A 24902-nucleotide genomic window follows, 5' to 3' on the forward strand; every position below is an offset into this window, starting at 1 on the left:
CTTGGAGCTCAAGCACGATGAAAAATGTTTTGCTAAAAGAGATTTGAAATTCAAATACTGAAAAGCTGAAGCAAAACCATTTAAATATGCACGAAGTCAGAGTCAGAGAGTAGGATAGATACAACAGGGGTATCCACCAAATCTGGATAGCAAGCAGAGCTGCCATCCTGAATGAATGTGATACACATGCATGAACTACCTGATGTACATAAGATAAAAACAAAGAGCCAGCTAATATATTAGTTTGTGTATCACAAACCTAGCTGGAGCCTCTAAGCTCTAGTCATGTGGTCACGGGTTGGAAACACTACACAACCCTAGACTGACTTGAAGCACCAAGGCAACGACAAATGTTTTACTAAAGGGGATTTGAATTCAAACAGGAGAATTCAAACTAATGATACACAAATAGCAAAAGCATTTAGACATGCATACATATAAACCCAATAGATTAGGACAAATACACCAGGAGGTATCATCCGATCTAGGATGACAAGCAAAACTGCCATTCTCAGTGAAAAACATAAGATGCATATGCATGAACTACCTGATGCACATGAGATCTTGACAGGTCTTCATTCTTCACTTGTGATATCCTTACCATCAGGATATGTAGAATTCTCAATCATCAGATGCATATGCACCAGTTACCTAGGACACATGTGATCTTGTCAAGTCTTCATTCTTCACTTGTGATATCCTTACCATCAGGATATCTAAAATAGCTTGTGTCTTGTGTTTTGATCATAAAAGGGATAGCCAACAATCCTTATACCAACATAACGTACTCGATCAATGGCTAGCTAGAAGTAAAATGTATCGACTCTTTGTAGAAGTATAACCTATGTTATGCTATCATAGCTCTGACGTCTGAGGGCCAATATTTCATTACTGATTTAGATATGACCTATAGCTCTCTGTACCTCTTCCCCTTTCCTGGGGTACTCAGATCACTTCATTTGGAAGTCTTACCCGCTCATATTACTACCAAAATGAGATTTGGATTGCAATTTTGTTTCTGAGATGCACAAGTAAAAAATAAAAGACGTAAGTATTGAATTAACTGATATGCAATCTGAAAGGACCAAGTTTTCATCTAAACAATATAGAACTCCAAACCTATAAACATCACGTACTAATTATATGAAGTTCATGGAGAGTAAACTGCCAGCAAGGTTGACAAATCGGTTACAAGAAGTTTGCCCAAATTCAATATAGTCCAAATAATAAGCCTGCTCAACCTAACCTCAATCCAGAGGGAGACCCAATATTAAAAGAAGAAATATTGAGTCTGTGTATGACACAATGTAAATAGTTGAGGTTAGATGACATTAACATAAGTACAAGGATCTCGTATATGAATGATTAAGATAACACTGTGTTCCTGCATCATTGTGTATGCGAGAACTTTAAAATAACACCGTGTTCCTGCACCACCCTGTATGCGAGAATTTTTTTGTATATGGTTACACGTGTCGTCCTCAAAAACTGAAAACGGAAACCAAACCAATCCAAATCCAAATCCTACTAGGAAAAGGAAAACTTTGCTTTGAAAGCAAGCCAAACAAAAACGGCCACGTCCGCATCAATGACGTGTGCAATGAATCACGCACTCCAAGTAATACTAAATCCCCGTAACACCCCCTTCTCAACTTACAGCCAACACTCACGTCTCCCCCCATTTTGTCATCTCATCGGGGTCAATTCGGGAAACAAATTCCAGAAATGAAACCCCAACTCCCTGGAGTCCAAGAATACGCCGCCGACTTCAACCTTCCTCATCAAGAAACGACACGTCACCATTCCTCTCTAAACCTATAAATACAAAACCCCACACCTTCCCCAAATCCCTCTCACCTTCTCGAAACCTCAATTCTCGCCGATTTCAAATTCCAAATGGCACAACTTAACGACCACCAACCCTCTATCATTTTTGACGACGACGAAAAAACCCACAATTCCGGGTCGGATCGCTCCGAATCCGACTCCGTTTTCTCGGACCCCTTCGAGGTTTTCACCCGGATCGGATTACTTAAGGCGCAAGAAAATGATCCTCGCTACGTAAACATCAAGAAGCAGTTAGCCGCGGCCATGCAATCCGCCGGAGTAAACGCTAATGTTGTGGCGATTCACCGGAATACTTTCTCCGGTTCGACCAGGCACGCCACGTTGCAAGCACATCGGATTATTGAGAAGGCGGTGGCTGAGAAATGCGGCGGAAACGCCAATGTGGGCTGGGGTTGGTACGGCGGCTCCAGAGATTTGATTTGCCGTACCGTTTTGCATGGCTTCTTTTGTAGCAGATCAGACCAACCCGGGCCTTATGGTATTGGAGTTCACTTGTTTTCTAACAACCATTCTTTTGATTGGTGAGTTTCATACAAGTTTTCAAGATTGCCAATTGTGAATTTTTACTAGTCTTTCTTGTTTGTATTGAAGATAATTAATTGGTAGTGAACTGTTTGTTTTTGTAGTGCAAGATCATCAGATGCTGATGAGAATGGGCTGAGGCACATTTTGGTATGTAGAGTGATATTGGGGAAGAGAGAAATGGTGCCGTTTGGATCGAAGCAGTTTAGTCCGAGTTCTATGGAGTTTGATTCTGGTGTGGACAGTCTTGTGAATCCCAAGAGGTTTATCATATGGAGCTCTGACATGAACTCTCATATTCTGCCTCTTTTTGTTGTCAGCTTCAGGGCTCCTGCTAACTTGAGAGGCAAGAAACTAAGTAGTAATTTGATCCCATTTCCGTGTTTATGTTTGTATCTGTTTGATCGCATTTTTGTGTGGATGTTTGTATCTGTTTTGTTGCTGTTGAGCTTTTGATATCATATAATCATGTTTTGTGTGTTGCATTGTTTCAGATATTCCAAGGAGCATTCAACCGAGTGCTGCTGCTGCTGCAGTAAGACAACCAGCACGCAGGTCTGCTACGTTGAAGGTCACTGATATAATGAACGCATTGGCCGAAGTCTTGCCTGCTCCTAGTATGGTTCTGCTTAAAAAATCTGCCACTGATTTCAGGGTAAGTAGCACATTGTGTCTTCTCGTGTTCAATTGTTGATGACAATGTCATGATTTGAAGTTTAAGGCTTATGGATTCTTGCATTGTTTGATTGCAGGCAAAAAGGATAACCAGTGCTCAGCTGATTAGAAGAATGGGTACACTTGCGGGTAAAGAATTGCTGGCTTCGGTGGTGAAAAGCTGTAAAAGGAGCGAGAGTAATCCAATTCACCAGAGGGATGACACTAATAATGGTTCTTGAGGTGTTTGATGCTAAATGTAAATCTTTGTTCAACAGCAGCTAGCTCCTTGCTCCAAGCATAGATATGGTTTAGGACAATACAGTGTTCTTATTTGTAGTTTTCCTCTACTCCGGTTTCTTCTGAGTAATCAGATCAAGCTATACAATTGCTCAGTGAAATCAGATTGTTCCGGCTTTGTTTAGCATTTCAAAGATAGTTATCTGTAATCAGATAAAGCTATTGTAGATACAATTGCGTCTGTTTGACAACAGGGTTTGAAGTACAGTGAATCGATGCATTGCCATTATACAAAGTGAAATTGTTCCTTATCTAAGAACAAGAAAATAGAATCTCAATCTCTTATATATGAAAGAAATGCCTGACAATCTCTACTTCTTGTCAATCTGACTTAGTTGTCTCTCCAGCTGCGTAAAAGAAACAAACCAAAACCATTATGACAGTCAGGTTAAAGGACCTCTTTGCATGTTTTATTTCAATGCAGTGTCTCCAGATCCAAACATTCACATAGGCTATGCACAGTTGCAGACTTCGATTTGCAAAGCATAGGAAAAGGAATCGCAAGTAATAGATACAAACCTTGGCATTTTTTATCTTTTGTATCTGCAACTCGTCAACTAGTTTCTTAATCCTGACAAGAGCATACAAGTTATGAAATGGAACATCGCTTATCGGAAACACACACACAGAACCTCACATACCTCTTTTCAAGAGAAATCACATGAGCTTCTAGGACTTTCTCCCTTGCAGATGCCAAAGACAACTGCAGCAGTTGGACAAGACAACAGTATTAGTTCATCATATTCTTAGTTGGTAATTTTACATTCCTTTTTTGAAATAGTAGTAACATATATATCTCATAGTTTGTAGTATACTTCAGTAGAATCTAACAAAAATTGTAGAACCCAAATCAGTGTATACCTGCATCTGCCTTACTGCCTCTGGGAACTCCGTGTGATTGCCTATACAATTTTCGCAAGTTAAGGCAAAGCAAAAGAATAGATGAAATCAATTTAAAATGCTCAAAAACTTATAAATAATAACAAAAGCATCACCTGTGGTTTGATAGAAAACTTCAATCAATCTCATTGCTTGTTCCTGCCACAATTGTAAGTTTAATAAGATTCCCATAGCATAATCTCCCAAGTAGTTTAAAGAAAAGTTACCATTTGCATGGCATTTTGCTGCAGAATGCGATGAAGTGCAGGAACGACGCAAGCTGCTGGACCGTTTACAGAATCTACTGATTCCCCAAAATGTGATCTAGTAAAGCCGTTTGGCATGTCCTGGATGGATCTTCATAATTACAACAGTATGAATGCCAATAGAGCGTAGATTATTTCGTAGAAGTAAGAAAAGTAACACTGATCACCTCTTTAATATATCAACTGAGATATCAAATCCACCCTTCTGTTTGCAGATCCACTCTTGATTTTCTGCAATTGTGATGCCATCATCATCCTGAATCTAAACATAAACAAGAGTGTTCATCACATTGGTATGACCACTCATTAAGTCCTCGGAGCCAAACACACTCGCAGATCGCTCCATGAAAGAAAAAGAAAAGCATAGATATACACATATCTAGCACAATGATCTACTCACAAGAACAGCCTGTCTTTTCAAGTCCTCTATGTCAAAATTCCATGCGCTGATCCCTCGTATATACTCTTGCTGCAGGAAATAAAAATTATAAAATCATATCAATCATTTTGTGTGCAAAAGGAGGCAACAGATAAGATTAGTCGTTACCTGCGATAAAAGCTCTTCACCATTTTGTCCGAACAATTCAGCCTCTTTTTGCTGTAAGAAGAAGCCATATCAAAACATGCAAGACATATATCCACAAAATATCCATAGGAATCTGTATACATCTGTATGAAGATATAAAACCTTCAACATCCTAAAACGATCACCAAGGGGACGAAGGCCATCAAGAATTGTCCGAACTATAAATTCCTTAGAACGGGCATTCTTGAAGAAACGGTGCTTTAAAAGCTTCTCTGCTGTAGGACGCTTCTTTTGATCCTTCACTAAGCAAGCAGCTACTATCTCTTTGAAGGACTACAAATGCAAACCACTTTTAGAATAACATCTAACAACAGTGACACTATAGAGAGTCATCACTCATAAAGGGAAAATAAGGGAATAATATATAAACTTTTATCACTTAAATCTTCACCTTTGAAAATCGCTTGTCCCTTTCATAGTCAAGGCCAGGAGGTGCATTTTGTAAGGTCATCAGCAAAACCTACCATGACATTAATAGACATACATTACCACATGCCAGAAAAGGGGAAAAAAAAACGAATTTCTAGTAGAAATAACTGCTTGCATTGAAATTAGTAACATGAAGAAGTTTAAGGGAAAATCCATGACCATGTGAATTACCATAGGTGAGTGCAGGCAGCTGCTTGCTACAGATAAAGATGACACAAACAGACAACATGCAAACATGGAGATTGGAAAAGATTTACTTAGGCATAACCTACTGATTCTTAATTCCAGTAGTTGCGTATATGTAGCAATTGGAGGCGATAAGAAGATGGATAACTACGTAGTCTTCCATATTAAGAAAATCAGGAAATCAGAAAATTGACAGTTTTAAACTTCCATACACTTGTGCATGCAGAAGACCAGAGTTAACATCACGTATAATTCTACGAAACTGAGTGTCAGGAAGCTCAAAATCCAATGCTTAGTGTCCTATGCAATCTTACTTAACAGGTTCATGAAATTTACCTTCATTGGTGGATACTTGGAGAATGGAGCATGACCATGAGCAAGTTCTAGTGCTGTTATCCCAAAAGACCAAATATCTGCTCTGTTTGGATATGAAAGTTAAGTTTAGAAACATGTTGTGAAATTATATTAGACCATTAAGCAGTAGTAAATTCAGCTAGAAAATTTGAACAAGTAGGTTTTCTAGTCTTTATGAACATTGATTAAAAGGCAACCAAATATAAAGGAATCACCCCCTTACTTGAAATCGTAACCATGCAATTGTTGCATAACTTCTGGAGCCATCCTGTCAAAAAGGAGTGAGACAGTTTAGCAAATATCAAATGCAAGGAATTTTAAAGAAGAATTAAACATGACATGCTTCTGAAAGAATCAAATGGAATAAGTAAACTATACAAGATAGAGAAGGTTTGGCTCAGCACCAGCATGGAGTTCCGACAAAAGTTTTTCTTGAGTGTAGTCTATTGCCAGAATCAAACAAGCTTGTTGAAACGCCAAAGTCTGCTAACTTAACTGCACCTTTTGAACTAACCAGTATATTTCCAGCCTGTTTGAGTTAGAAAATCTAACCATGTTTAGCACAAATCACACACAAGCAAATATGGAAAGTCAAAAAGGCAAGAGAAACTATACATGTGTACATACATAGTCATACATTCTCACAACTGGATTTATATACATATGCACAGCTTAATAATGCACCTGTTTAACATAATAGAACTACTAATCAGCAATGGCTACAAATCTACAATGCACCTATTTAACACAACACTTCTAAGTTCTAACTATAGAATGGACTAGAGCTATTAAATCTAATATTCCAAATGTGTCGAATTGAATAAAACCAAATGATATGAGGATGGTATACTACCTTAACATCCCTGTGAATGTGGCCGTGGGAATGTAGATAAGCAAGAGCCTTGAGAACCCCATGCAACAATGTCACGATAGTGTGCTCTTCAAAACCATCGGGATGAGCAGACTTGATGATGTGCAGACAGGATCCGGCGGCCATGTAAGGCATAACGATCCACAGACTCCTAGTAGCCATGAAAGAGCAGTGCGCTTTCAATAAATTAGGATGATCCAGCAAGATCATAGTCTGTACTTCTCGTCGAATCATATCCTGTGCGTAAACCGATCAAAATCAAACTCAGTAACTTACAGAAGTTGAATTAATCCCAAACGAAACAAAGAGAGAAATCCGAGTATCACCATGTCATTGTTGCACTTTTCCAAGTCGATTACTTTGATGGCAACAATCTCATCAAGTGGGATGCAGAGAGCTCTGTAGACAATGGCACTCACACCCTGACCAACTTCCTCGTACAAAGTGTAGTCTCTGTGATTCAACGGAAAGTTCTTTTTGGGTAATGAAAACTCCATTGTCTTTCCCTCTATAGTACGTCATCAACATTCAAGGCTGCGAATCCATTGAAACAAAGATGAAAACCAACCAATTTACTTTCCTAACTAAATTGTAGAACAAATGAAGCTCACTAACCAAACAGGGATGAACAGCAGGAAGAAGGAGCGTTGTGGAGCTGGACGCTACAAGTTAAAGAAGAAGACGAAGATTCGTATAGTGAAGAATCCAATGAGGTATTTCGGCCACTCCGTCAATCCTCCAATGGATATTTACTGTATGTCTCTGTCTCTTTGTGATTCTTCTAAATGGCTGAGCTCTCTTTTTTCCGTCTCAACCCTTTTTGGGTGAAAACAATGAATCTGCAACTCCAGTTTACAGGAAGTATTACAGTACAGTGACTCAAATTGCATATGATTATGAAGCTCACATTATTGGCTCTTCGATTTGGTCCATTTACGAAAGTTATTGCTGATAATAACGTCATCGTCATCTTGTATTTGATCGTTGGCCTCCATTTTTTGACTAAATGATCTGTGACGCTGTGTGTGGGAAAAGGGTTCCCAGTGAGCATACACAGCTAGAAGAAGACTGGTTAGTGCCAATCTGAGCCCAACATATCTTAATCTTGGCCCAAATGTCCAATTTTTAAGGGAAGAGTGAAGCGATTTGGCCCGAATATTTTCTAAACTAATATTTTGTCCAACCTCTATGCGATATGATGGATATGTTTAACGTGTCACATGACAGGATCGTCTTACACTTTTACTTTAAAGTTTTTCAATAAACATCGTATGAAGTTTGAGTACGAAGAGATGAACATAGTCTCAAGCCAAAAGTTACGACGTATCTAAACGGTAGTACTCACAAAAGATATCAATTTTGCGATCTTATAATCTTCTAAAGAGTGTCAACTATTGCTTATGCCTACGCATTGAATGTGATTGTTTAGAGGCTGTGAGATTGGTGAATGTTTTGCTGAAGAGGGGATATTGGTTTATCGAATTAGAACACTATTGGTTGTTACTGGTAATCCTAAGCTCTCTCACATGTCTCTAGGACTACAAATGGTGTGGCTGATGTAGTGGCTAAGTATGTAGCCCGATTAAATGGGCGGTTATCTTAGTTAGGGGTTAGGCCCGATTGGCTCATGGATGTCATTGATAGTGACAGACCCGTAACTGTTTCTAGTAGTAGGAAAATGAGTGGGGAAGTTTCTACCACCACCGATAATTCTCATGTTTTATAATCTCTTTCATTTTGAATAAAATTCTTCTATTATCATTCTACAAAAAAAAAAAAACGCGTTTAATATTTCTCGTCTTCCTCTTCCTTTTTTTTGACATGAACTATCATCCTTTTCGGGTCAAAAGTAGCAACATTAGCTTTGTATTGTATGAAACATAGGAAACGTGCGCGCGATGATGACTGATAAAGTGATCGTGTTTTCTACAGCTGCAATTGCATATATGGACATTGGAAACGATCCTGCTGGTTCATCACCCGTAACATTTTTGACTGCCAACCTTTGACACAGAGCTACCAGATTTGTCAAAACCCCACTCAGTATCAAATTGAAGTAGTAAACCAGAGATTTGTCAACTATTTCTATTGTTCGCATCGCCTATAGGTCCAGAATGTCGGATTAGCCTAGGTTACCCTTGAAAGTCCAGTCCAAGTCTCATACATGCAATATAAACTGGATTAAGGAACTGACTTGGTCTCTATCCCCTTTTTATTATATCCACTAATACAGCTCTGTGTATTACTTAAGAGCTTAATGAGTTGTTCATCATTGTTAATTCCCACTTCGATATGCTGCTTCATGTTCGTGCAAGCAGCTACAAGGGCAATAAAGAAACTATAATCTGCGAGCAGTTTTGACTCCGATCGAGCTCGATTATTAGTTTATGTAGGTCGTCGTCGAAAATCAGACCTCGATTAACTTAATCCCCAAGGATTATGAGTTGATTAGAGGCTAGGTCGCCATCTAGAACACGAAGAATTTCCAACATAGATGTAGCTAGCGTACGTCTTTTTCATAATCTCACGTGCCAAAGATAGTTAATTAGGTTCTGTTAACCATTTTCAGGTTTGATTAGCAACGAAGATAAGGAATTCTAGAAGATCGAAGCTTATAACTTGTCATGCAAGCACAGTACAGAATCCAGAAGCAGATAGAGATGACGTTGTTTGATTCAGACCTTTTGTCTTATAACTAATCCAATTATATCCAGGTGAAGATGACACCGGATCTATTATGTGTATAATTCTTCGTTTTCTTGGCAAGATCCATACTTTCTGTCCCTTAATGAATTAATTACCCTTAATTTTCCTTGATCTATATCCTCATCTATTATGTCATGACCAAGCGAGGTCCAACTAATATGACAAACAAATAATTAAGAATTAATTGAAATTTGTTTAGTTTTTCTGGTTTGAAGTCGACATTTATTTAGTCCTTGTGGTTTTATTTTAATCTGAATAGTCCTTAAAATCACAATTTTTCATCCAAATATTCCTTATGGTTTTATTTTAATCTAAGTAGTCCTTAAAGTCATGATTTTTCATCCAAATAGTCATTCCAATTCATTTTCTCAATTAAAGGCCATAAGGACTATTTGGATGAAAAATTGTGACTTTAAAGACTAATCAGATTAAAATAAAACCATAAGAAATATTTGGATGAAAAATCATGACTTTAAGGACTATGCATATAAAAATAAAATCATAAAGACTAAAGAAATGTCAACTTCAAACCACAAAGACTATATAATATTTTACCCAACAATTAATCTTGTCAAATACGCTGTAACACAAAATGGGATGTATATAACAGCTTAAAAATGTCATACAAACATATTTTCTTGGCAAGATCCATACTACTTTCTTTGCACATATATTCTCCCTCATTGAATGAATTACCCTTAATTAATTTTCCTTGATCCATATCCCCATCTATTATGTCATGAACAAGCGAGGTCCAAATGATAGGACAAGCAAACAATTAATGTTGTCAAATACCATTGTCACACAAAATGAGATGTATATAGTAACTTAAATATGTCATACAACTCAATCGGACGGTTTGTAATATATATATATAATCTTTATTTCTCATCGCTAATTGTCATATTCCGCTTGCATCATATATTACACATAGAAGTTTCGAAACTAAATGTTTTGAATGAGACGGGTGTGTGACATAGACTTAGCAATCTAATCTTCTAGACCCTCTTCAATCCGCCCACAACTAGACTTTTCCCGGTGAGAAAACGTTTCTTCCCAAGTAACTAAACCCCAACCATGAATTTTCCTATCAATTAATCAGAAGTATCTGTTTCTTTTTTGCTGGTGAAAGAAATAAATTATTTGCACTTTGATTGCCATGCAAGTCATCTCCCAATCAGTCACATAAGACATTCAATTACTTCAGCCATGACGTCCTACAGGTGTCCCTGTGATCCCCCTCACTCAAATATCCGATTCGCTACCACCTCTCCAAGTAACACCCTATTGACTTTTCAGACTTGCTCACCCCATGAAAGTCAACCCTATCCTATCCTCGTTGTGACTGTGATCTAACCAAACACCCATGACTCTACACACCAGGAGTAATTAGGCGCGATGCAGCGGCGACATGTGTTTGTGATTCTGACCAATACCATCGTATCTTCATATGTTCTAAAGAGAAACATATATATAACACAATTTATAATAAGTAGCACAATGCTCGATCACTAAAAGAAATTACTTGTCTAACATTGTGACTCACCAAGTTGTTACTGTCTTGTTGATATGAAAATTGCTCTTTTATACGCAACATGTAATTACACGATGTAATATGAGTTTTTTTTTATATATATATTAGGATTACTATGTATTTGTATTTAGGTTATGATCTTAATCGTCTACAAGGTATTGAATATTTACACGTCGTGTATTGAAGACTATTTGCTTGTTGATTGTGTTTATCCCTACCGTGTTCGTTCGATATGGTTTCACTGTTTCTATGTTGTGTCTCCAACGTTCCATTCAGATCAGCTGAGTTGAAGCAATCTTGATGGTTTTATTTTGTAATTTGTTTTTTCTTTTGTATCCTTCGAATAAATAAAAGAAAGAAGAGAAATCTCTTTGTCATGTCGGTGTGAACTAACCGAACCTCCACGACTCCCCACAATAAGTAATTGGGCGTAATTTACTTCATAAAAAATCTAGATGTAAATCGTGTAATTTAAGAGTGCTACGTGTTCATTAACTCGACGTAATTTACATCATCATCAAATAAACAACTATCGTGTGATTTAACAATGCTACATGTCCGTTGTTACGATCGATATGATAAGTATGTATTTAGTACACAACATGTATATACATATGTGAATCACTAACATTAGATGTTATTAATACTGATACATTATTGATCACACTGATTTATGGACTTGTCCCTAGCTTTAATTGCGTACTAAATTTGGAAACAAGATAACGCAAATCACAAACGCGTAGATGATAATTTCCCCGAACTGGGGCTTGAATCGGGGGCATCACTCACCAAGTGGCAGCTCCAAAATACCATCCGCGTGGTACTAAGCACGTGTTCGGTGTGAACCGGAGGCATCCCCCAACAAACCTTTCGCCCATTTCCGCGGGCCCCCACTCCCGCCATCGTTGCCCTGCCTCCTCTTGTATATATATCTAAAACCTCCCCTACACTTTTTCAGCATCACAACCACACCACCTTCATTCTCTCACAATTCACAAATCTGATCACTTCCCAGTTCAATTCTGCAATTCTGAACCAACCGAAAATGCAAGCGGTTTCAGCTCCGGCTTCGTCTCCGAGTTTCGACGCTTACGAATTCAACAACATGAATATACAATACTCGCAGCTGTCTGCGAATTTCGCCGCAACCGTCAAGGTCTCGGAGGATGACGTTAAAGAGGAGATAACCGAAATTGAAGCTCAAAACGATGTTTGCGCGACGGTGCATGAGGAGGAGATAGAGGAAGAAGAAGAGGAGGAGTTTTCGTTCTTCTGCACGAATCCCGACGGATCGCCGATCTCCGCCGACGACGTGTTCCAGGACGGCCAGATCCGGCCGGTGTATCCCATCTTTAACCGAGATCTCCTCTTCGCCGACGCCTACGACGGCGACTCCTCCCGCCGCGACGACGCTTCTCCGTCTCTGCGGCCGCCGCTGAAGAAGTTCTTCTTCGAGGACCGCGACGCTCCTTCTTCTTCGGCCTCCGAATCCGACGAGCTCGAAGCCCTGCCGGAGGGAAGCTACTGCGAGTGGTCCAAGAACGCCAAGGAGGTCTCGCCGGAGCTCCGGAACAACAAGAGCAACTCCACCGGGTCCTCCAAGCTCTGGAGGATCAGAGACTTGGTTCCTCGGAGCAACAGCGACGGCAAGGACGCGTTCGTCTTCCTGAGCCCTAATTCGGCGGCGAAACTGAAGCAAAATAAAGACGCCGCCAAGGCGAAGGCGGTGGAGAAAGCTCAGGTGAAGGATAAGGGGCAAAAGGGTAAAAAGGCCGAAACGGTGTCGTCTGCGCACGAGAGGCATTATGTAATGAACAGAGCGAAGAAGGAAGGGGAAAAACGACGGTCGTATTTGCCGTACAGGCCGGGTGTGGTTGGATTCTTCACCAATGTGAACGTGTTGAGCAAAAATGTTCATCCTTTCTGAGTTTCTGGCAACCACCGCGTAGTAGCGATTAACCAACCGAATTATTTTATTTATTTATTTATTTTTGTTTTGTTAATTGATGTAAATTATTGAGTTTTAGGACCATGTAGTTCATCATTTCATTTTTGGAGTTGCCGAAATATATATATTAGATGTGGTGATTCATTTCTACTTGAACCAAAATGGCTACTTGTTCTTACAATTTATGTGCTTTGTTCCACTGAAAAATTTATGTGCTTTCTTGGTTTCTTATGATTGTTTCTTGCTTGCAATGGGGAATGGTAGCAACTCTAATTCTCGTATAATCAAAATTTGAAATTTTTTGTAATTCCTTTTCGAATGTATAATGTCAAGTGTTGATGTAGTTGTTGTCTTAATCAAATAATCACCATGATTAAGATGTATATCTGTAACATAAAATGAATGTTCTAAGCAATTAGTTTCTTCAAAAGGAAGGAAATAGGGACCAAAGTGACTCTCTCTTTCCGACTTCAAAGCATTTCGAAGAAAAATGATACGGATGTAGTTGTTGTCTTGATCAAATAATCACCGTAATTAAGATGTATGTTCATAGCATAAAATGGCTATTTTAAGCGATTAGTTTCTTCGAAAGGAAGGAGATAGGGGCCAAAGAGACTAATTCTATCCGACTTTAAAACATTTCCCAGAAAAATGATATGCCAAATCGAAAATAGGAAAGATGATAGCTTTGACCTAGTCCCTTTCTCTTGGGTACAAATGAGTACAGCCAAAGATTTAGCCATATGAATAGAGGAAAAGTACAATAATGGCTAGATTCGGGTTTCTACTGGCTTTTCCTACCGCTTGACCCTTTCACTCTCATACCAATAATATACGTGAGCGTTAGGTAAGGAGCAAAAAATCAAGCAATAATTGAGTTAAACAGAGCTTCAGTTTCATTAAAACATTAAATTTCCTCCAAAGTTCTCCAGCACTTGTCTATTTATTTCCACAGCAAAAATCATGAGAGGGGAGAAGTTCATATTTAAAAGCTAGTGAAGACATGAAGACATTGTGACAGCCAAATACAGGAAAAAAGGACTATTAATTTGGACGGCTCAATAATAATGCAGAAGTGGACCAGTATGACAGCTGAGGCCTTGGTAAAATTTTCTGCAATGCATTCAGTACAAGTAGTTGAAGCTTAGGAGGAGAAGTGATACCATTTATTGAGCAGGCAAAGTCAGAGATCATCTCTAACTAGGTAACTGTAAGTTTTCTGAAAGCAAAATTCACTGCGCAATAATAAGGATGCTTTGCTTTTGCTGCTGTATTCATTTTTGTTCAGTGAAAAACAATGACAACGTGTAGAAGTTAGAACTTGGAACAGTAATTGCCTTGCCAGATCTGTGAAAAGAAAGCCAAGAAGGGACTTGCCACTTCCAAAATGTATTTGTTTTTTGTTTTTTTTGTTTTTGGTATACAGCGGTCAAACTTGAGACGTTCCGCGGAAGGAGACTTATGCCATTAGAACAGATACTACTTACAGCTGTGTTTACACTGATAAATACAACTCAATCACTGTCAAGTTTTGTTTATCTGTATTATTAAAGGACCAAAACCTCATCCAAGCTGTGTTGCCGGGCTCAACTAAGGTCATGGATGTCGACTAGGGAACATTTCCTATTCTGTCAATAGTGTGCATTTTCTAAACACAATGTCAACGTAAGTCGAAGATTTCAAACCTCAGATTTGAGTTTGTGTAGACATTGGAGCAGTGCTCGTAGATAGGACTCCCATCTGTTGTTTCTTTGTGAGTGTGGAACCCTTCCTCTTGGCACTCTTTCAGGACATTCATCCCACCAGGCTCAGATAGCCGGAATATTCCATAGCTTCTGGAAAAAATCTCAACCAATAAATTTTTGGATGCACAAATATGCCACAAGTTAATAGCTATTGAAAACTGAAAGGCATTGAAGAAAATGTACCCTTCACTCAAGTTTTCTCAGTTGAGCTGTATTTTTATGCGTTACCACTCACCTTTTCAGACATGTTCTGTCCAAATCTGGACCAGAAAATACTACTAATGCATCTAAGGTTTCTGACCTACTAATCTAATCTCATAGCCAAGAGCTTCCTAAAAACTACATACCTTGAAGTATCAGTTGGGGCCATGACAATGGCAAAAGCCTCAGGTACCATAACCTGAAAATGCAAGATGGAAAGGGATACTTTAAAGACTTCACTTGGAACCAGATCAACTCAATTAGATGTATCTTTTCAACCTTTGTACAAGAACCCTTGGTTACCCTGAAAGCAATTCAGATTTTCATACAAGCAACAAGGAAAGGAAAAAAAAAAAAAAACTAATGGTACAAATTATTGGATTTTAGTTAATGCTGCTTTTAGTGAATGTTGATAGCTAATAGATTGCATATATTTGTATAAAAATAAATTTACCTTAGTGATTGCAATACAAAATGAACAATCACTTTTTCCAGTAGGATGGATCCATGAACGACTGAATCATTTACCTGAAATGAATAATGTGTGTGTAAATCCACTGATGACATGAAACAACTCTGAGAAGGATGCGTCTGAAAATAAATAGTTGACAAAGTGAACAAGAGATGCTCAATCTGTTAAAGTATACACATAGTATTTCAGGGGAGATAAGGAACACAATTTGGCCACAGTTCTTGAAAACAGATGTTAAAATAGAAAAAGAACTGCAAAGGCGTACATGGATCCATCCTGCTGGAAAAAGTGATTGTTCATTTTGTATTGCAAAGACTTCCTCGTCATTTATTGCCTGACACTATCAGAATTTGTGGTCAGCATCAAACAGTATGGAGAGCGACTACAGTTCGTGAATGAAAAACATGAGTTATAAGTGAAAGTCCTAAGAGACTTACAGAGCTGGAAGTGGATTCCTGCTTGGGTATGATCAGCGTCGTCACGTAGAATGTTTCATTTTTCTGTGCATACACAATAAACAAATATGTATTACCTTCAAGGAATAGATTCAAACTCTTTACAATCTGCAATCCTTTGGCCAATTGCTGTTTCTTTGTGGCCTTACAGATTAAACATATGGCCATATCTTATCCAACAGTCAGCATGGTTTTAGAACCTAAAGGGGGGGGGGGGGCGGAAGGGAAATGAATCTTACAAGAAAGGCGCCAAGAGTTCCACATGTTTCAAGATCCTTGTCTGTATTTTCTTTAGCAAGCTGCAGGAAATCTTCCATTAACCGAGCTGACTGAAAAGCATATGGTCAATAAGAAAATATATAGCCACCAAATAGTCCCAAGTTTGCAAGCAGCATGGAACTGCAGAAAATGAAAGCCAACATTTTGTGGTAAGTTCTTACGATATGTACATCTCGCAGTACTCTAGATGATGATGATGATTGATCACACAGCTGTTCTGAATTGGCGGCTGTAATTTGTGAGACAGTAGCACCTTGAGGCATACTTGCTGTGCAGGAGATTAAAGGAGAAGGGGTGCATTGCGTAACAGCATGAACTGTAATATTCTGCAATTCGCTTGGAGCAAAAAATTTACAAGCCAAGCAACTACTGCCAGATTCCACTGAATCCAACGATGACAAAGTAGCTTGTTCCCCATTGATGATTCTCAAGCTACATAATAAAAAGGAACTGAAATCACAATATATACTACATATAACAAGAGTTTAAACATGAATTTAATTTATGCAGACTGCAAAATGGTTATCTAAAGTGGATACGCTTCTTAACATAAGGAGTGACAATACCTTAAAAGGTTTCTTTCCGCCATGGCACAACTTCTAGCCTGAGTGAGGTATAAACTGTAAAATCATTATGATTCAAACCAATTTGAAGCAATAACAAATACATCATACTATTTTCCCTCTAAGACTTCTTAACCTCATTACAACAACTCTGGAAGGTGCTTTACACATAGAGCATCACACATAACCCCATATTCCTAATGCTAACATTACTTTGGACCTTCCAGTATTACAATGCTAACATTGAACACTCTCAGTCAATATTGCACATCATCACCAATTCAAATCACAAAAAACACCAATCCCTGAACCACATCATTCCAATTTACACGAAACAAAAAGCAGAGGAAAATCAGTTCTGTTTCTATACCTCCCAGTCCTTCTGAAATTTCACTAAAACGAAGTTTTAACATGCAGGAATCGCCAGTGAAAGCAGAAATAGTAATAATATCAATACCTGCAGTGCGGTGTGGAGCTCGGAGAAGGACTTGGAATCTGAAGATGAAGTTGGAGCAACTTATTCAGAATTTGAAGCTGCTTCTGATATTGGCTTTTTTATGATTTGGCAGGTTGGAGTTGAAGCGTGGGGAGATGATACAGCTCCGATCGTGGATCATCCGTAGTGGTGCTTGTTTGCCTAATTGAGTTATGAGTTGTGACGTACCCCACCGCACTACACCACGCAAAGCTTGTGATAAAACACCAACACGCTCGTTAAGTCGTTGTCGTTACTTCTCACTTGACTCTTACTAGGTAGCTTACCCGCAGCGCAGCCGCAGAGAGAGAGATGACTTTAAATAGACTGAGGGCATTATTATAATTATATATAAAATGTCAGGAAATAAATGTAACTTTAAATAGACTGAGGGTATTATTATAATTATATATAAACTGATGATAAAATTACATTAGCTTTACATTGGTAGTGCCGTAAATAAGAAAAAAAGCATGGTAGAATAATAATTGAGCTGGCCACCAGACTACAAACATTACTATTCTACTCCCGCTTCTCTGCTGATTTACGCCTACGTCATCCGGTCTTTAAATACCATTTTGTCCTCTATTTTTTAGTAATTTACACAATGGTCACTGTTTCTCTTTCAGACTGAATGACAGTCCCGTAAATAAAATAAAAAATATGGGTAAATCAGTAATTTTCGAGTGGCTTATGAACAGTAAATGACTGTTTCTACTTTACTATATAGGGAAATACTGTTTACTTTAGTTAAACGTGCTTATTTACCGAATAAAGTAAATTTACCACTCACCGAACATAGTAATAAGCATGCTAAACAATCATTGGAGGGTGAATTTGTGTTGGAATTACATTGTACTTGCTTCATTAGATAGAACATATATACTACAAGAATCGTAGTCTACATTTGGACGTAAGAATCAACCATTTAGGTCTTATGTGGTATAGTGATCCGAACTAAACCTTATGTGAACATTATCATTTTGATATGCAATACTCATAGCACCTCTTGCATGTTTTCCAATGAACCGGGCGTACTGTCACGTGGTACGGCTACCCTACATAAGAATCCTCTTGGTAATTTGGGGTGTGTATGAAGTGGTGCAGTGTGATGGGCCAGCAAGACATGGAGTAACATGAGACTCTGATTCATTCGCGAAGGATAGGAATTTAACCTCGGCGTTTCCTTTTATCCATGTATTGATAAGTAGGTATGGCATTGGCAGCTTCTTAGCATTTAGTGGTATAGAGACCGGACACTGCCAAGTGCCAAGGAATGATTCATGTTCACAGGCAACATGGATGGCCACGGATCAACCCGATCTAGTGCCTCACCTGACCCTCATTGTGTGGCCCTTTTATGGCTCCGGCCAGATATCCCAAATCCAAATAATTCCCTTCCCTCCTTTCCTCCTCTCTCATATTCTCAGTCATCAACATCGTCTTTTCATCAGACTTCCACTACCAGAGTCTCTCAGTTCTATCTATCTCTTGCAGCTGAGAGCACTAATTGTTGTTGGGGTAACTTTTCTCCTTTCTAATACCCAACTTTCCTGCGATATATATTGCTGAAGACCCTAAGCAATCAGCATCGATCAATCTCATTGGACATATGGGATACATTAGGATTCTAAAGTTCTTTCCTAATTTCAAGAAGTTTGTGCTCTAATTTGTTGTTGTCAAGAGTTAATCTTATACAGACGCTTACTTTTAGTCGATTTCTACGCATTCTATATGTACAAGCTTAAATAGTAGGATTATGCAAATATTAGAATCTAACTAGTGCTTTCATTTTGTTGAACATGGTCAGAAAAAAGGGAAGAGGAGTACGTAGAAAGTGAACAAGTAAAGAATCATGGCCGGAACGTTTAGAAAGTGCATGATGCTCTGTTGCACGGCAAAGGTCACGGTACGGTTTCCGACTTAACCTAACTGTCTGCATGCTATTGCTATATGCCAGCATTCACATTTTGAGAGAGATATAATCGACCTCGCTCAGTGATCTCTGTTCCAAATAGTATACGAGCTAGATGAAATTATTAATCCTACCAAGACTGGTGGATCTAGTTGCATGTATTATAGAGAAATCGATCTGCATTTTAGACCAAACAAAGCCCTTAACGGACGACATTAAGTTGAAGATCGCGATCAACGTCCCCATCTGGATCCAAGCTTAATTTTTGCTTTGTTCACAGAACCCTAATCCTACTGCCTACCTTAATTAGCAACCATAAACAAACTTGAAACTGCTTCTGGCCCGGTCATATCTGACGCCGGTGAAGACAAAATATTAGTTATTGTTGTCTTTGTTAACCCTTGATTTGCTTCAAACACCAAGTCTGTTCCGAATGGACCTAGCAAGCTCGTCTTTAATTTCTTTATCCTCAGAGACCTATCTTCTTCATCATCGATCCCATTTCCTCTTTACTCTTTAGAAAAAAACGAAGGAAAAAGTCCAGAGCAGCCAAGAGCCATCATGATCCAAAACTTCAATGGAGAACACGACCGAAACAAATTGCAGGCAATTGGAAGATGTCTATTTCAATTCACCAAAGGCTATCTTTGTAGGAGCTGCAATAATGTCTTCCTTATAAGTCTTAAAGTTTTTTTTTTTTTAAATTGGATAGGTTTTCCTCCTTTTTAAAACTTGCCTCCAATAGAAATAAACGCCTTACATATTATTTGAATTCCAAATCATGACGAAATAAATTTAATTATAGAAAGTCTGTTTGATTAAAGTAGGGAAAAATATATAGAACGTCAGTTATGCTACGCCATCATTCACGCTCCAAAATGAAATCTCGGGAATTTATATTTCATAGTGATAAGGATGGTACAATACATGCTATGATTGCTATCCCTATGATAAAATTTGTTAGTTTATTTTGTTGTCAATAATTGGCTACCAAGGTTAAAACACGACAGTTGCTAGCATTGTATGTCAAAAATTACACACTAACAAGCCCGGTTAAGATAAGAAGCAATCATTTTATGAAGTTTTTTTAAGGGATGTGAAATCTATATACCATAAATTGTAATCCACACACATACTTTTCATTTTTAGTAATCATTTTCATATGAAGACAAGATTTAAATCACCAAAAACAAAATTTAAGTTACTAAAAATAGAAAGTTTATACGTATATTACAATTTTGGATTTGTAAATTTCACTTTTTTTTTTAATGTTATAGCAAAACCCAACTATTACTATTACTATTACTGTAGCATTTTTTGGTCACTATGTGCCATGAGTACCCAATCCGTGATGAACAATATTACGAGTAAAATTGGATGATGGATAAAATTCAAGGAGTAAAATATCTAAATATCCTTGATCTTTCCTTAAAAATTTTTTTTTTTACAATTACTGATATTAATTTTTACATCTTTCTGATATTTTATATTTAGTCTATTTTTAGTCAAATATACAACTTTTAGATAAAATTTGATAAAATTTTCATCGATATTCAATATTATCTCGATATATCCATTGAAATTTTTTTTTTAAACCATCAAAATTTATATGATCGTCGATATTTTATTCCTTGATAAGATTTACACAGAGAAGAACAATATAATAAGTACTTTAGAAGGAAAGAAAAGAAAATTAGTAAATTTAGAAACACTGTTCACGTTCCCACTACTACCCACCCCACATGGAGTGCTTCGTTGACTTCTGGAAACATCGACACGCCCGCTCAGCTAGCCGAGACCTATGATACTGCTACCGTCGATTTTTTCCTTTTTCACCATTAGATCACCAATTACAGCAATCCAAACCCATCGACCCACCTGAATAACCTGCACCCTACCACAGCCCCATATTACCCTCTCTAATTTATACACCGTTAGTTACCTCTCATTTCATGTGAAAGCAAAACACAAGGTCCATACGACGCGTTGATATTTGTCATTTCCTTATGTCGCACGTCGTTAATAAGATGAAGTAACAGGAGTTTCCATTTTCCTTAATATTCACTTAAAAAAATTAAAAATTATTATATGCATGACACGCAATCTTAACTGTTCATAACAATTCATATATTTGATCATCATATATTTTATATTTGTTCTCTAATTCTAATCATTTATGCATATATATGAAAATACACACCGTGTATTAAAAATTTTTTAAAAAATAATTAAAAATCAGGGAGCTAATAATGTTGGTCAAGCTCCTTTACTATAAATAGCCGGCATAGTTTACGTGAGTGGGTACAGTACTGGTGCCAACTCCTAGCTAGCCTCCTCAAATCCACATTACCTTCTTGATTCATTTCTCTCTTTTCTCCAGATTCAAACAACCAAACACCAAAGGTCCGTGCCATCTCTTCTCCTTCTTTCTCCGATCCATCTCCTCCCATATACATGATCATCACAACCTTATCATCATCTATTGCGCATGGATTGTTGAATTATGATGCTATTTTTCGTGTAGTTTTGCATAGATTGAAGAAATGAGTGGATGATTTGTTTTGCAATTTGAATTCGTTGTCAGTCGCAGGCGTTATATATGATTAATTATCGGAAAATTTTGTTGTGTATATAGAATTAAGGAAACGGTATGTTTTGTTTGGTGTTGATTTGGTTTGGTTTTGGATGAAAATCACAGAAGGAAGAAGACATGGCTTACGAGGATGCCATTGCCGGACTTTCGAAGCTGCTGAGGTAAACACTATGGTTCTCTCACAACTCTGTTGTCTCCGTCCTTTTCCAGGCCAGAGACACCTGTACTTTGTTTGCTGTAATTATTTGAAGATCCTTACGTCCTCATCTGTCATTACACATCCCCTTCCTTCTCAGACGCGGTTCCCTCAGCTTCCTCTTCAGGCCACGTGGGACCCGTTCAGGGTGGCGTTGGATGGGCCCCACTACCCCCGGGGGGCTTGATTGGCTTCTACTTTGGTCTCTGACACTGTTGTTTTTCAACTTTTCGATTGCAGTGAAAAAGCTGACCTCGAAGGTGTCGCCGCCGCCAAGATCAAGCAGTTAACGGCCGAGCTGGAGGAGGCCGGGTCAAATCAGTTTGACCCGGTCGAGAAGCTCAAAAGTGGGTTCGTCCACTTCAGGACGGAGAAGTTCGAGTAAGTTCAAACTTGGAATATGCTGTTGGCTTCATTCCTCCTGTAATTTTCGTTTCCTGAAATGCCCCTCTTGTTAACCTATGACCGACACGTCTCGAACCGGTGCAATAATCTTGTGATTAGTTTTAACGAAATTATGCGCGAGATCCAACATTGGAAGTTTGATATGAATAAACAAATTATAGAAGCATCGCCATGAAAATGGGAGAAAGATCCGTAGACTATAGTGATTGTTAATTCTACTCGTACTTTGGTGATTAAATATAAATATAAATGTATGATTTTACAGGAAAGATGTTGATCTATACGGCAAACTCGCCACTGGCCAAAGCCCCAAGGTCAGTAACTTGGTGCTAGCTCGCCATATTTGAGTGGTATTTAGTATCAAAATCTGAACAGCTTTCTAACTTTAATGAATTGTCTATGCAGTTTATGGTATTTGCATGCTCAGATTCTCGAGTGTGTCCCTCACACATCCTCAATTTCCAACCCGGGGAGGCTTTCGTGGTCCGAAACATCGCCAACATGGTCCCTCCATTCGACACGGTTAGCTCTCTTAATCTTCGTCACTATTGCGCATGGGGTTTGATGGCTTGGACCAAAATGATGAAATATGTTATATAAAAATCCAAGTGGGTTTCGTTCTATTATGGTTGGTTACTGGTGTAATATGTCTGCAATTGACTATGGTTTGGTGCAGACTAAACACTCGGGAGTGGGGGCTGCCATTGAATACGCAGTATTGCATCTCAAGGTGAATATCTTAATATTGATAGGGCACCCTGTTTTTGATCTTCGAACTTTACTCTTATCTGCAGAGCTGTACTGGTGCTTCTCAACGTGGATATCATATCCATGGTATCATGGCCCCTCTTTTTGATAATTCAACTTTGCCAATTCTGGACCCTGTTGCTCAATAATGGCCTCCTAGTCATTTGGGTCTCTGTTCGTTTTATTAATCCTCCTAAATAAAGGGAGGAAGAAGCTGAATTATTGGTGGAGAAGGAATCAATGCTGATTGTTAAGTGCAAGTAGTGTGTACCTTTTTCTTCAGAAACTTTGTGAAGCAAACAGAACTGTTGGATTTGCAGGTGGAGAATATTGTGGTGATCGGACATAGCTGCTGCGGCGGTATAAAGGGGCTCATGTCGATCCCGGACGATGGGACCACCGCTAGGTAAGATTTCGTCTATGGATGCAAGACGGTGCTAAAGAGCTTTGCATCTTTGTGTGATTTGGCTTTAAAAGTTGAATAATCAAAGTACAAGTTAGAATTAAGGAGCATTAGCTAGCAACACATATTCACTTGGGAGTTTTAGCATCTTGGCCTTTTAGGACTTCCAAATTGGTGGGTTTCTTTCTCATTCTCATGTGGCATTATTGTTATTGCTATAATACATTAGTGGTTTTTTTTTTTTGGATGAGGTGTCATGTCCAAGTCATGAATAGAAAGGAATATTGGTTAGAGGAACTTATTTCATCAGTGGTACCATAGTTTTTTTAGGCATCCAAAAAGCTAGAACAGTGGAAATTAAAGTAGAGAAGGACTAGTACTTTATGGCTGCCACAAATACTTAATCAGATTCTCTGAAATTTACTGCAAGCTTCATGATGTTTCTTCATTCTTAACACTTCTCATGTTATGACAAATATGCTTTACACCTACATTGTCTGATCAAGTTAGTTATTCCTAGTTAGAATGAACCTTTTTGGCATTAACAAGTTTCTGTTTGATTGTTAAATTTCCAGTGACTTCATTGAGAATTGGGTCCAAATCTGTGCACCAGCTAAGAATAAGATCAAGTCATCCTGCGGTGACTTGAGTTTTGCAGACCAGTGCACCAGCTTGGAGAAGGTAATTTTTTTTTTTTTTTGTTGAATCAGATTGTTGGTACGAGGAAAATGAGCTTATTTTTAAATGAAAGTATGATCTTAATGACCCCATTCAATGACTGTTAGTTAGATGTGGTACAAGAAACAAAGTTCAGTGCTTCAAATCGGAAGCTCAATAGCTAGACATACTAATGGTTGTGAATTGCTGACCTAAATGCAGGAGGCTGTGAATGTATCACTAGGGAACTTACTGACATACCCGTTTGTTAGAGAGGCTGTGGTGAACAATACTCTGGCTCTCAAGGGTGGACACTATGACTTTGTCGGTGGCGGTTTCGAGCTCTGGGATCTTGATTTCAACATCACACCCAATTTGACACTATGAGCATCAAACATGGTCGATCCAGAACCTCCCTTTCATTTTCATTTTCATTAGAATTCACCTCAAAGGTGCTTGTTTTGCATCTGCTTTTGGAACTACATATTGGCAAAATAATAGTCAGTTATGGCTTGTGTCATATGAAAAATAATGTGTAAATGTTGAATTATATATATAGTGATTGTGAAATGCTTCTGATCACTCACTTATTGGGCTAACCAGTCACAATGCCAAGGCCCAACATCTTATTGGGCTATTTAGGAAACTAAGTTGTCACAACCTGTGCCACACAAGGAGAACTAAACCCTAGTCCGGTTAGGACTTGGAAATCC

At 38.3% G+C, this 24902-nt stretch overlaps 5 protein-coding genes across 6 annotated transcripts; 3 read left to right on the plus strand and 2 right to left on the minus strand.

Annotated features, from left to right (window-relative positions):
- Positions 1 to 1895: 1895 nt before the first annotated feature.
- Positions 1896 to 3319, plus strand: LOC101307198 (probable inactive poly [ADP-ribose] polymerase SRO2-like). The gene is made up of 4 exons (XM_004297580.1): positions 1896 to 2369; positions 2475 to 2716; positions 2865 to 3025; positions 3123 to 3319. Exons 1-4 carry the CDS (start codon positions 1897 to 1899, stop codon positions 3264 to 3266), a joined length of 1020 nt encoding a protein of 339 aa, XP_004297628.1. The 5' UTR covers position 1896; the 3' UTR covers positions 3267 to 3319.
- Positions 3320 to 3635: 316 nt separating this feature from the next.
- On the minus strand, positions 3636 to 7392 carry LOC101301968 (serine/threonine-protein kinase fray2-like). Its single transcript, XM_004298523.1, has 16 exons — positions 7222 to 7392; positions 6878 to 7132; positions 6429 to 6553; positions 6248 to 6292; positions 6007 to 6088; positions 5447 to 5515; positions 5158 to 5328; positions 5017 to 5067; positions 4870 to 4938; positions 4637 to 4731; positions 4431 to 4560; positions 4320 to 4362; positions 4186 to 4226; positions 3966 to 4027; positions 3844 to 3895; positions 3636 to 3671 (listed from the first exon to the last, which is right to left on the minus strand). The coding sequence occupies exons 1-16, from the start codon at positions 7390 to 7392 to the stop codon at positions 3636 to 3638; spliced, it is 1497 nt and encodes a 498-aa protein (XP_004298571.1).
- A 4703-nt stretch (positions 7393 to 12095) lies between these two features.
- On the plus strand, positions 12096 to 13245 carry LOC101307982. Its single transcript, XM_004297583.1, has one exon. The coding sequence runs from the start codon at positions 12181 to 12183 to the stop codon at positions 13060 to 13062; it is 882 nt and encodes a 293-aa protein (XP_004297631.1). The 5' UTR covers positions 12096 to 12180; the 3' UTR covers positions 13063 to 13245.
- Positions 13246 to 14141: 896 nt separating this feature from the next.
- Positions 14142 to 17539, minus strand: LOC101302262 (AMSH-like ubiquitin thioesterase 2-like). The gene is made up of 10 exons (XM_004298524.1): positions 17256 to 17539; positions 16802 to 16855; positions 16406 to 16667; positions 16196 to 16285; positions 15939 to 16001; positions 15767 to 15841; positions 15558 to 15620; positions 15176 to 15228; positions 14769 to 14918; positions 14142 to 14196 (listed from the first exon to the last, which is right to left on the minus strand). Exons 2-10 carry the CDS (start codon positions 16822 to 16824, stop codon positions 14142 to 14144), a joined length of 834 nt encoding a protein of 277 aa, XP_004298572.1. The 5' UTR covers positions 16825 to 16855; positions 17256 to 17539.
- A 1134-nt stretch (positions 17540 to 18673) lies between these two features.
- LOC101307485 (carbonic anhydrase, chloroplastic-like) lies at positions 18674 to 24826 on the plus strand. Of its 2 annotated transcripts, XM_004297581.1 has the most exons (10): positions 18674 to 18929; positions 19084 to 19182; positions 21887 to 21942; positions 22218 to 22358; positions 22648 to 22696; positions 22788 to 22904; positions 23059 to 23112; positions 23450 to 23535; positions 24108 to 24213; positions 24412 to 24826. In XM_004297581.1, the coding sequence occupies exons 2-10, from the start codon at positions 19129 to 19131 to the stop codon at positions 24574 to 24576; spliced, it is 828 nt and encodes a 275-aa protein (XP_004297629.1). In that variant the 5' UTR covers positions 18674 to 18929; positions 19084 to 19128; the 3' UTR covers positions 24577 to 24826. The 2 variants fall into 2 exon arrangements, with proteins under 2 accessions (XP_004297629.1, XP_004297630.1); XM_004297582.1 differs by lacking the exons at positions 18674 to 18929; positions 19084 to 19182 and adding an exon at positions 21488 to 21591.
- Positions 24827 to 24902: the final 76 nt, after the last annotated feature.

Source organism: Fragaria vesca, linkage group LG4 (assembly GCF_000184155.1).
Source record: "Fragaria vesca subsp. vesca linkage group LG4, FraVesHawaii_1.0, whole genome shotgun sequence".
In the NCBI taxonomy this organism is placed as follows: domain Eukaryota; kingdom Viridiplantae; phylum Streptophyta; class Magnoliopsida; order Rosales; family Rosaceae; genus Fragaria; species Fragaria vesca.